This window comes from Meriones unguiculatus, chromosome 15, assembly GCF_030254825.1.
Source record: "Meriones unguiculatus strain TT.TT164.6M chromosome 15, Bangor_MerUng_6.1, whole genome shotgun sequence".
Lineage (NCBI taxonomy): Eukaryota > Metazoa > Chordata > Mammalia > Rodentia > Muridae > Meriones > Meriones unguiculatus.
In genome coordinates this window covers 49,861,919-49,875,190 of record NC_083362.1, presented here as the reverse complement: position 1 = coordinate 49,875,190, position 13,272 = coordinate 49,861,919, and the positions used below count along the sequence as shown (strand labels likewise).

Here is a 13,272-nt window from a genome sequence, read left to right as displayed (position 1 = left end):
CTGGAATGGAATATGTCACAGGAATGGTCCCTGGCGGAGATGACCTGGGCCTCCTAATGGATGTCTATGTGGGTGACCCACTCACTGGCCACTACAGCAAATAAACCCACATGTCTCTATGACCTTTCCTTACCTGGAAAAGCCTGGTGCTTATCCATATCCTTGATATGTGTGATACTCATAAAACATGTCTTTTATACCTTAATATTTTTAAAAGTGTGGCTCTATAATAAATACTCCGAATTATAATTTAGGCATTTACCTGAGTGGGAAAAAGTACTGAAGAAAATGTCTTGAGATGCTGTATACTGTTCAATGTTTAGACAAAGCAAGGGAGAAAAGATCCACATTTTCTATCTGTACCATAGGGAGGCCTTGTAAGCAAAAGACTGGAGTCTGAATTTGGGGTTTCCTACTTGACAAAACAGGCTTCTTCTACAGGCTATTCAGGAGTGGAAAAATAGCATGTACCCTGATCATCACTATTACCAACAAGAAGTGGGTTCTGATGAAACACTGTGGATCAGACATTATGCTATCTGCTCATTGTGAACATTCTTTCGCTTAATACAATAACAGAATTAACTGTGGATGAGAACTGTAGGATATGCCAGTTAGAACAAAGGTTTGGTTTTTTTTTTTTTGTTGTTGTGTGTGTGTGTGTGTGTGTGTGTATGTGTGTGTGTGTTTTGTTTGTTTGGTGGTGAGACTCTTTTCCTACACTTGGCTCCTGCTGTTCTGTGAATCTGGGACCACTACCCAACTTCTCCAAGCCTCAGATTTTAAATACATGAAATGATGTTATCAGTGCCTTCCCTGGGGTGGGGGATGTAGCTGAGTGGAAGAGCCTTTACCTAACATGAACAAAATCCTGCTCCCATACCTGGCGCCACAAAATATAATACAAAGACAACACGAAGACCTGGCATGATGGCACACACACACTTTAGGGAGGCAGAGGCAGGAGTATCTCACATAATTCAAGGCCATCCTGGTCTACCTTGAAAGTCCAGAACAGCCAGGACTATACAGAGTCTCTATCTTAAAAAAACAACAACAATAACAACAACAAAAATCCAACCAACCAAACAATAACAATAAAAACAATGTTAAAAAACTGCCTGTAATGCAAGATGAAGCAGATTAAACCAAGCAGCAAACATTTACGCAGTGATTCCTACAAATAAAGTGCTACATTAACATATAAAAGGTTATCATTCCATAAAGGTAAATTCTACTGTTTATCTATTAAAGTGAGGTATTTGATAATTGTGGGCCTAACTTGTTCTTGAAGGTGAGGATAAGAACAAACCTCTTCTGTTCTCCAGAACCTTGGGTGGCAAGAGTGCCTCGTTTGACCCATCTAACTGCCAGGTGTGATGGTCCCTGTATGTTAGTCTGTGAGTCTTGGAGCAGCTGTTCTGGATGAGCTGACTGTCCAGTCAGTAAACCAGATCCTGCAGATTGTCATTTCTATGACATGTAACTCTTAAACAGTTTCTATTAAGGTTTGTTTGTTGCTTTATGTGTGTGGCATGCATGTATAACTGTGTATCATGTGCCTGGCTGATGCCTTCAGAGGTCAGACGGTGTTGGGTCTCCTGGATAAAATTGTGGGTGGTTTTGAACCCCCATATGGGCCTGAGACTTAAACCTGTATCTGATTCAATCATGGCAAGTGCTCTTAACTGTGGAATGATCTCTACAGCCGTGGCAGGTGGTTCTTATGCCATCTTGAAGGCTGTGTAGAACAACACCAGGCCTTCCCTGAATAGGAGAGAATTCCCCTTGCTTGGATATGTTCAAACCAGTTTCTGGGTGTACTTTGCTTTGAACTGAAATATCAGCTCTTCTGGGTCCTCAGGCCTGCTGGGCTATAGATGAGAACCTTACCAACATATTTACTTGTTCTGGATGTTAGATTCCTCCTCTATGGAGGAGTTCTTCTGGGTCCCAGCTTATTGGTTCACCTGAAGATTGTGTGGCTTGTCAATCTTCATAACCATGTTAGGTGATTCCTTTTATTTATTTATTTATAAATATTTCTACTTGCTCTGGTTTTGTGGGAAACCCAACCAAATACACCCAGTGAAGAATTGCTCCAACTCTGCTCCAGGAAATATTCTGGAATGGGGGGGCTGGGGACATACTCCTAGGAATGAGGGTGGAAGCGGGAAACCTAGCCGCTGGCTCTGGAGTAACAAAACAGGATACGGCAAGGTGACCAGCAGCGTTCTGTGGACTTCCACCACAGACAATGGTGGTGGCAGTCAGACAGAGAGAGACTTGCAGACACAAAGTGGAAAGTCTACCCCATAAATAGGAACAGGGGCAGACTGAGTCCTCTCTTCTACTGGCCTGGATCTTTTTAGCTGCCATCTCAATCCATTCCCATGCAGGTGGTAAACATAGACACGATCCTCTATCTTATTAGTTCAAATTAAGTTCACAGAATAAAAGTCTAAGCCCTTAGCAGTGGACTTCATCTCCTACTGTACATTGGCCATGCAAGATCACATGCTGTGTCCTGACCACAGCCCTGGGCTCACGTCCCTCAGCTGCTAATGACTGGAACATCTGTCTTATCTGTAAGAGTCTTACCCTGTTTCCAAGTTTCCTTGAAATTTCACCTCCTCTATGAAGCCTTCACTGTCACCTCGGGTTCCAACTGCTTTTATGACAAGGGGATAATGTTTACTTGGCAAACATCTGTGTGCCATTTCCCAGCCCTCTGTGCCCCAGACTAGTTCTTGCAAATGGGATGTAAGTTGCTATGGTGAAAGGCCATTGCCTGTCTCAGAAGTTCTGAGAGTGTATGGCTGGTGTCCTCCCCCTGCCCTAAGCTTGTGATATGTTATAAGAATGAGCCTCTGTCTGGGCCTTAATCATCAAGCTGCCATGTTCCATGATGTCTGTTTTTACCCACCAACATTTAGATTTATGTATGAATAGCATAAAATAAGTCCTTTATCACATCTATCACATTCTGGTTTGGGGGAGACAGCTATTTATTGGCCTATCAAGCGGTAGTCTATTGATCAACATTTTTCTAACTAGACTGATGGTAATTTCTTGTCTTTTCCTTTGTCACTTCTGAAGCCTCGTGTCCTTTAGAGTCTTCTAATGGCAGTTACTTTAACTTTTATTGTATTCTTAGGTCCCAGCTGTTTTTCTTAGCATGTTCAGTGGAGCAGAGGCAAATATCAGCTTGGTTGACTCTGAATGCAACATACTCAGACCTTGTGGACTTTTGTTCTCTTGAGCCTGACACCATTGTTAAGCTTTGTATCGAGAATGTGAGTGTAGAATTCTAATCTCATACTAATAATATTTCTGAATTTTATTGACTATATGAGGTGCCTTCCTAATACACACACACAACTGTGAATATTGACAATGTTTCTTTTTGTCACTAAGTTACTGTTGGCTAAATGACCTTCTTTAATTATCAGATTTTGTGTTTTGTTTTGTAGGATCCATAGAGTCAAGAACAGTTGAGAGATGGATAGGTGAAATTATGGCTTTAATTAAGGTAAGAAAAAATATGTCCCTGGTCTGAAATTAGCTCACAATTTGGCCTTTAAATAAAATTTTGTTGAAAATAGCCATACCTTTTTGTTTGTGCACTGAAACAATAGTTGTTTTCATACTACAATAGTTGTTTTGCACAGTGGCCAGGTGTAGAGTTTGATGATCCTGCCTTAGACTCTTTTCTTTTTTAAATTTATTGATTTGATTTTGTGTGCATTTATGTCTGTGCCCTAGGAGGACAGAAGAGGGTTCAGATCCCCTGGAAATGGAGGCACCGACAGTTGTAACGTGTTATGTAGATGCCGGGAATCGAGACTAAGTCCTCTGGAAGAGCAGCCAAAGATCTTAACAGGTGAACCATCCCTCCAGGCCCAATTTTGGAGTCTTCTTGAGGGCAGTAATAGTGTTGCAGCATTGCACATGCCTCTGCTTTCCTGATAGTATTTGACACTAAAAAGATGTTCAGTCAACAGTAGTCAAACTGAGAAGGAGAATTCAATTTCTGGTCAACATTGCAGAGTGCCTCCTGCTACAGAGTGGTGGACCCACTTTGGCTCCTTAAAAGATAAACATTAGGAGAATTTTATTGTTTCTCCAGAACCTTCCAGGAACTATGGATACAGGGCACATAATAAAAATGTCTGATTTGAGGTAAAGAAGAAAGACCCAACTCTGTGGATGACTAAAAGGATTTGGGCAATGTATGACTAGCTGTCACCTGAGGTAAAGGGTGCAAAGGTGAGGAGAGCAAGAAGAGAGAGGTCACAAGTAGAGGCAGACTGTACTGAGGCTGCGTCCACCAGGAAGAGTCTTCAGGAAACACAGTGTTGGTGTACCTTATGGCTATTCAGATGCCTAACTAGCTTACAGAAAGCCTCAGGGACACACCCCAGGGGCACAGCCTCCAGGCTTGTCACTTGCTGTCCTGTGGCACCACACTTCTTCCACAGGAGGCTCAGCTAACAATCTTACAACACGAATGTGAATTTTCTGGCGTTACAATTTCACGAATGTTATTCTAACAATCCCTTTTCTGTGTAACAGCTTGAAGGAAAAATAAAATAAAATACTGAGCAAACTGTGGGTGGTTTGTACTATTATTATAAAAGTAGACGGAATACAGAATATCAACACTGGAGTTTTAAACACATGAAGAAAAGGAAAAGGGGAAAGAGGAAAATTAATGTTTTGCCTGCCCCAGCTTCTCTCCTCCCTAGAAATTACATTTTGCCAAGTTAATCTTGTTCTGCTAAAAGAGGCCCTGAAAAGTCAGTAGTGATGAGGCTGCTATCACAGGTCAAAGGTCCTCTTGGCGTGTAGCACCTCTGCTGTCTAGGAAACTCGGGGCTTCTTGGAATTTCTCGAAGTGCAAAATGTTAAAACTTGAAGTGAGGCAATGGACTTAATGAAAGAAGCATGGTGCTACTTTAATTCTACTATGTTCATAAAAATCTCTAAGTCAGTTGGCTTGCTACTTTAATTCTACTATGTTCATAAAACTCTCTAAGTCAGTCGGCTTACGTGAAGAGTAAGCCTAAAGGCCAGCCCCTAGCTGAAAGTGTAATTGGCCGTGCTATAAGAAGCTGAATTCTGGCTATCTGGTGATGTAGTACAAACACAAAGGGACCTAACAATAGACAGGCTTTTTACTTTCTTTGAGCAAACAGTGGTTAGTTGTCTAAGAGGCTTAAGAGTGAGCCTCTGGGATCTAGCCTCTTCTCCCTCCATTATTGTCTTGGAGTACCACACTACTCCAGAGTGGGCATTACCGATAAATTTCTAGCACAGATGGGCAAGGTCTTGAAAGAGCTGGAAAGTCAGGGTTGGAAATGAAGCAGGATCCTGGCATGTTGCTGTTTGGTGGGATTTTTGGTTTGGTGGTTGTTATCGTTGATATCTTTTCACTGGAATGAAAGCTGCTATATCCAAATCTGTTTTAGATTTTGGTCCCTTGTGCTACAAGGACTCGCTTTTTCGATGCAGATACAAAACATAAAGTTCTAAGGGTGCTTCTATGTTCTGCAGAAAAATTCTGTTCCTTCCATGCTTTGTTGATAGTGCACTGAAAGTCTAAGAACTGTCAAGGACACACAATTTACTTAAGGGAAGCCAATATGCACTGAGTAATTCTTTTTATCTGCTTACGAGGTAAAGTCAGCATTTCATGGGCCTTCTTAGGATCAAGTAGAAGGACTTCATTGGTTTCTAGGAACCAGTACAAGGCAGACCCTTTGCTGTGGGTGAGATGAGCCAGGGACAGGAATCAAATCCAAGATCTAGGTATATCAAGTATGCATAATCTTAGGTAAATTGTTTATTCTCACAGGCCTTCTATTTCATCACCTGTAAAATGAGGCTAATTATACGATCCACTTTGAATTTGAATGTAAATTGCTTAACATGGTAGCTGACAAACAACAAATACTTAAAATGGAAAATTTTCAGAGGAATCCCTGTCCTCAACATCTTATTCAGATGAAATAGTTTAATGTTCAAGAAATCTCAGGTTTCCGTTTGGGGGTTCTTCCTGTGTTATTATGGTTTGGAGACATCTTAAATATCTCAAGTACAGAGTTGATGGAATAATGTGTATTACCTCCACTAAACAGAAGACCATGCCACCACTGCAAACCAGACTATAGAATATCAGGGATACATAAGACGTTCATTATGTGTTATCAAATGAGAAAAAAAAAATCTTAGAAATTACCTATGGTACATTTTATTTTATGTATACAGATTTGCATGAAGAGAGGACTTGAAAGACCTACATAAAATGTTATTGATTAGGAGCTATGATAGATAGAGGGATGAGTAATATTAAATTTTCTTTTTAATGCTTTCCTCTAAAATTTCTACAATGAATATGTATGTATTGCTTTTGCAATATAAAAAGTAAAAGCTATTAAAGAAAGGAGAAGCAGGGAGATAAAACAAGCTTCTTGGTGGCCTGGAGTGTAAGCTTCAAAGAACAATGGAGAAAACCCAGGAGTCTACTTGAAATGTGATCCATTCCAGTAATAAGAGAGCATGCTCTACAACAATGAGAACAGTCCAGCTGCCATGTCGACGGCCCCAAGCTGTGCTGTTCCACTATTTATCACATTCATCGTAGGACCAAGCACAAAGCTTGGAGTCACATCATGGCCATTTTGTGGTTTCATGTAAATCCAGGCGATTTTTAAAGTGACTTGGTAACTTCCAATGATTAAAAAGATCTTCAAAAACCTCACAGTTTGCCATCTTTGATTCTGTAGTCGTGGTTTGTTTTATATAAAATCCTCATGTTTGGGGCAGCAAGCACAGAAACTGTCACTTAAACTGGAGGCCTTGCCAGGAATCTGATTCACAAGTTCTGACTCAGCGCTCTCACCCACCCTCAGAGCTCATGGCTCTGAGTGACAAAGTCTGCACTTTGCCTAATTAACTTTTCTTTGTCCCTGATACCTTTTTCTCCTTCTCAGCGAAAGCCTTTTTTTTTTTTTTTTTTTTTTTTTGGTAGTCTTGTGTATTAATTGAAGAGAATGGAAATGGATAGAGTTTACCTTTCCTTTTATCTCGTGGACTGTAGGTGCCAAACGGATAGAGTATACTGCTATCATTTCGCCTGGAGGTGTTCAGAGCTTCTTGACAGTTGTCAAAGCACGGTCTGGAAAGGGCCCTGCATTCCGGAAGCTCCTAAGGGACAGAAACAAAAAGTGACATTTTAAAACTACATTCCAACTTGGACAGTTGAAGCCGAGTGCAAGAATGGTCCTTGTCTGAATCATCTTTCAGGTCTCAGGCATGTATATCTTCAATAGCAGAAAATAAAAATGTCCCCAGCAGTTCAAACATCCTTCAGTACAAAATAGACAGCACGGACAATGTAGTGTTAAGGATTATGAGTGCTGATAGCCAACACAAAAGAGGATTTACTTTATTATTCTTTCCCTCGCTTACAACTGCCTTCTTTCAAATTTTCTTCCATCTGGGAGTACAGCTTGTGGCAGTGTCAATATGAGAATACAGTTCATGCCAAGGGTGTTTCTCTGCCAACCAGCTGGTTCCTCTCTCCCTCTGCCACTCTCTTTCCCTCAGCTAAGTGCATATGCTCTAGGACAAGTCAGAACCCAAGCACTATTTGTCACCAGAATGCCATGGTTGTGTCCCACAGTGGACCCCAGGCCTTTGGCCAGATGCTAAAGTAAATGGCTGTGACAGGGCCGGACAGTGGTTCTCTCTGGAGTCATTTTTTTTTTCTTTCTACATTTCTCTTTCCTGTTTGGATTCTGACATTCTGTAAACAAATTCACAGTTTTCTGTGAACTGCTGTATCCAGAATAACACCCCCCACACACACACCACCCTCCCCAGGTGCTGAGGAGGTAACAGGAGGCAGGCCCGTGACAGTAACTCAGTTATGATTTCAAGCGAATTGTGGCATAGCGAGCTGTCTGGTGCTCTTGTTCCTATTATTTGTCTCCCTAACAGATTTCAGGGAAATAAATGATTTGGAAGTCATTCCGTAGCTCTTTCCTTGGCCATTTGTGAGAGGCACATGTCACAAACACAGATCTACTCCCCAGCTCCCTCCTCCAGGAAAGCATTTGGCTAAGACAATGCGTTTGATTTTTACTTTTTCTTCTTTAGTTACAAAAAAAAAAAAAAAAAAAAACAAAAACAAACAAAAAAAAAAACACCTCAGTATCTAGCTAAACAAAATATTTGAAGCATTCACTTCTATTCTGTATGCTAAATAACTAAAATGTGTTCAGCTGCAGAGGGCTACTGGCTTCTTGTGGCGGGCTCTAGCAGTTTTCTCACACTTAGCATGTTGCCCTTGGCTGCAGTACTGCCAGTCCAACCAGAACAGGTATGGGAGACCAGTGACTCTTACGTTAAAGCTGGAGTCCCCCGTGGGCAGGAGAGGTAGGACTCGCCTTGCATTGCCTTGTGTTTTCACTTAACAATAACAACAAGAACAAAAACAATTTTTTTTCTGCTTTCCTGGCTCTTTGATAAATGACACAATCAATATCCCAACAACTGATCAGTAACCGGCCTAATTAAAGCACCCAGCCTGTAAAATAGAGCTGTCGTGGAGGCCTCCATTAGTGTCCCAGCCAATAAAAAATATAATGGATTTTTAAACATGTTCTGCCTCTGCGAAGATGAGCTGCGGCGGGGAGGAAAATATTTTGGGAAAGGGGAAAACAAAACCAGGTCATAACCCATTTTTTTAAATACCAAGTCTCTAGGCGCAAACCGAATCACGATTCAACCTGAAGCTCATCCTTTGAAAAACATGCTTCTGTTCAAAATGATTCTGATTCACTCACGGGCTCATTATGTATTCTTCCTGAGGTTCTCATCAAAACTGTTTACCTATCTTGTGCAACTGGGTAATATGGGGGAAAAAAACCCAACAACTTTATATTTTGACTTTTCTTAAGTAGCATCTTCATTTCTTTTCAATATCAGCCTAATGTTCCAGCAATTATGTTGGCATTCTTGCCAAAGCTAACTAATTGATTTGCCCTGATGTCTGAGCAGTGCACAGACCTCCTCTGGGTTATGGATGCTTTTCTATGGACCAGAGGGTACTTGCCACTCTGTGGGAGAATAGATAGAAAAGCAGGTGTGCACAGTCTATGCCGACACAGTGTAGCACAGTCGGGAGATCAGAGAGCTGATTTTTTTTAATTTAATAAAGATAAGCTGTACATTAGGCTTCTGTCTTTATGAGGAATAATACTCTTTAATCTTCATGGCTACCACAAAGATTCTCAATTGCTGAGTCAAGTGCCTGCTCATTCCCCACGGAAAGCATGTAAATATTAGGGAAAGAAAATGGATCTTGTTTAAATGTCCTCATAAAAATGGCTGTTTCTAACAGTTCCTATTCCTGATCAATTCCCTGGTGAACGATATGAACGAGATACACGTGAGGATGGGTAATGAAAGGTAACACTTTCTTCTGCTGGGATAATGCCAGCCCCATTCCACTCCAGACTGTGGAAGGAAAGATGAAAATACCTCACTAAAGAAAAAGCCTGACAACAAGCTACCCCTCGTCCCTGAGCTGGAACATTACATCTATCTACTGCCACTCACATGTGCTTTAGACTGAGATATGGAATGAGGAAAAATAAACACATCTCTATGTCTATCAGACCCATACACATTCTTGTCTCTTTTTGTTTAGGCTTTTGGCCTCTGCATGAACATGGCACTCTAGAGCATTTCCCATTCTTTTCTCTTAGTTGGAGTATCTTTGTTAAAGGAAATAAATTAAAGGAAGCTATAATATGCAGATATATAAGAAGGTATGACTTCCCTATGATGTCCTTCACATCATTTCCCACTAAGTGGGTTCCTTGCATCTCAGGACTCTATAGGAAGGACCAAATCGCACCAGACAGAGCCTTTTCTCTTTAGGAATCAGTAGAACGGGGCGTTCAAACTATGTACGTAAGTGAAGCCCATTAAATATTCATGAAGACTCTGTCACTTAAGCAGATGTACATGTGGAAAACAAGCTCATTCATTATATATAGTCTCCAGTAATTGGCCAATTTACATTTATTTAACATCTACAAGGTTATGTACAAAAGAGCATAAAAGGTACAGTTACTCTTTACCAATAGCTGATAATACAGCAAAGGAAAATGGTCTATCATTTCACCACTCAAGACCCCATCTTTCAGATGAAGTAGGTTTCATATGCAGCTTTCCATTCATTTAGCAACATTTTTGGGGAGCCTATCACATTCAGAGAAAGGAGATTCAAATAGTGGATAAAACAGGTACTTCTGTCTGTCTTCTACACATTCAGCACTCACATTAGCTGTGTATTTTCACGGCCAGGAAACAGCAAATTGAGGATTTTTACTCAAGTAATCCATATACAATACAAGGAGTCCCACTGACCTATATTTCCTTTTGGTGCTCTTTCAGTTTTAAATTTTGGTTGAACTTACTACTGAAACTAATGTTTGCTATTGGTTTTCTAAGTAGTATATACTCTTACTTTATATACAGCTCCAGTACAGAAACTCATCTTGGCCTCAGAGACTATCCTAATATGATGATGCATGGTGTGCTGATATTTTTGTTTATTTTTATGAACTTATTCTTTTTCCATTTAGGAATATTTAACACTTAATCCTTCACATGTAATATAAAATAGTTTTAACACCAGTTTTCTTTAGTTTTGTGTAAAGGGAATGCCCAGTTATGTCAGTACTTAGGAATTATTTTATACTCAAGGTTCATATGTCACTTTCCCAACATTTAAAAATTATGATCAAATATTTAAAAAGAAATAGGACTTCTATTTATTTAATAAAATGAAGTGTGCAGTTTGCTTAAAAGATCAAACTTTAACTTAGCTACACCTCAGGCCTGTATTATATAAGTGTAGTTTATAGGGGAGGAATATAGAATTTGAATATCTCATTATAATCTTCACATTAAACACTATATATATTCATCCAATCAGAATCCTTCTAAGGTATGTGCCTTGATAATAGACCACCAAAATTATACTAAAATAGTTTTAAGAAGTCCAGAGCACTAAGGATTTTTTAGTATAATCCCTTGTAAACACATACCTGTGATATTTGATAAATGCTTTACTTTATATGCATATTTTCATTGTATTTAAAATATACAACCATTCATTTCTTTCATATATCCACCAGTCTGTCTGGGGCATATTTTCCCAAGTACAGACTCAACAAATGTCAATCTACCACATGCGTGATGGAATCAGCATATTCTGGTGGCCATTTGAGCAATGTTCAGGAAAGTCAAGAATGGAATCACCTCCAGTGGTCTCTCTGTCCTCCTCAGAATCATCAACTGGATCATGCCCCGGATGTTTCCCTCCATGGACATGGATCTCCTCAGTGTTTCCATGGCTTCGTGGTTGGACTTTCCCAGGAGGGCTTCCCCGTTAACAGCAATCAGTTGGTCATTCATTCGTAGACGGCCATCCTGAGGCAGAGGGGAGAAAAACAGTGTGAGACAGAAAAGCATGGTGAGGACATGGTGATTGGAGAAAAGTTCAAGTATGAAGATGAGAGATTTGGAAGTGTATACTTCAGCTCTCAGGGATGATATATTTTCAATGGCAGGAAGAGGTTCTGGAGCTTTTCAAGCAGTCACAAATACTAACAACAGTGATCTGTGTGAAAGGAATTATTTTTAGAAGGCTTAGAGTCCAGAGCTGCATTAATTTAAACATTTGTGATGTTTGTTACTCAAGTCTTTATCTGGCAAGCATATGAATGTAGCACGCCTCTGCCATTTGCTCTAGCGAAGACAGTTAGGGCTCAGAGAACAGAGGTTAAGAAACAAAGGTGGTAGCCATCTCTCAAAAGCAGGTTGTTCCAGGCATGGAGACATGGATGGAACAAACAAATTCCTTGCATAATTTTATCCAACTCAAGCACAACACTGCTCATCAGCCAGTCTTCAGAAGGACACAGATGTGTGTGGGGAAGCACCAATTTGCCCTAATACCTCTAGCAGCAAAGCTTGACAAAGGGAATTGTCAAGCTATTTCCTGGGATGTTCAGGCTAATAAATACTTGCATACAGCATCTCCTAGAAGAAATGCCATTTGTTACTAGGCCCCAGGGACCCTGATGTGTGGAGGGTCAGCCTGACTCCTCTTTCCATCATGCAAGGCAATGCACTCAGAAACCATCTTCAGCCAAAAGCCTCGCATAGGCTGGCATTCTAGCAGTCACTGATAAACTGGAAGACCAGCTCTTCAGGAAGACAATTTGGGCAGCCAACTTGGGAAGACTGAGGGAGAACAGGGCTTCAGGTGCTGGTGCCTGGGGACTCTCCTATGCTACTTGACACTCAGGAAGCCACAAGGTTCAGATACAATTAGTAATCCTGTCCTGATGCTGCCATCAACACATTCAACAGAAACAGGAGTAGGTACGCATAGTACAGTACTTTTCCAGAGACTTCTTTCATTAACTATTTTCTGGGATGCTCACAGACTCAACAAGTTAGAGAGATTCGTGTTTCTGTAAAATTTCCCACAAAAATAAACAGAATCTGGGAAGTATAACTAGCCTAGGGTCATCATAGCATGGTGTCAGATGAGACTCACTCAGGCTTTGAGCCCTTCAGTCCCTCTCTACTCACAGCCTAACTTCTTTAGGTTAAAGCTGTGCCTTGACTAACTAAATGTAAAAGAGTTCTAGCAGAAAGAAGTATCTGGGAAGGAAGTTCAAATGAGCAGAATGAAATGCCAAAGTGAGAAAAACAAACAAAAACAAAACCTCCCTGAGAAACGATCAGAACAGACACACAGTGAAGATTGGAAGCCAGCCATTGAACCTCAGAGAGAAACCCATGGGCTAGCTGATAGCCTTTGATTAATACACGGGCTGGTAGTTGGAGGAATTGCTCCCTAATGAACACAGAAGAGAAGGGGTGAGAGCCGTTGGTCCAGAGAACATGTGGAGATGTGATGCCCTACACATTACCTGGTGGATGGGTCGTTGGCCACACAGGATTGAACAGGCCACTCAAAGGAGCATATGCTCACTTGAGAAGGGCATGGAGAATGGCAAAGCAATGGGATCAATAGAGAGCGTGCAAAATCAGATACAAACTGTCTGTCCAGAGGCCTGCCTGCCTCATGGGAACTTAATGCCTCCTCCCTCTGGCTTTGGAACTTCACTTAACCTTTACCCTAATTTACCAAGAAAGAAATCTCCTCTCTTCTCCTAT

The 13,272-nt window shown here is 40.8% G+C and overlaps 1 protein-coding gene across 1 annotated transcript in view; it reads right to left on the bottom strand.

The window, feature by feature from the left end:
• The window catches only part of Pard3b (par-3 family cell polarity regulator beta), a 948,430-nt gene that overhangs the window by 390,914 nt on the left and 544,244 nt on the right, over positions 1–13,272 (bottom strand). The window contains exons 12-13 of the mRNA XM_060368467.1: positions 11,341–11,511; positions 7,077–7,209 (exon numbers count right to left, since the gene is read on the bottom strand). Of these exons, the coding sequence (XP_060224450.1) occupies positions 7,077–7,209; positions 11,341–11,511 (304 nt within the window). The remainder of the gene's footprint in view (positions 1–7,076; positions 7,210–11,340; positions 11,512–13,272) is intronic.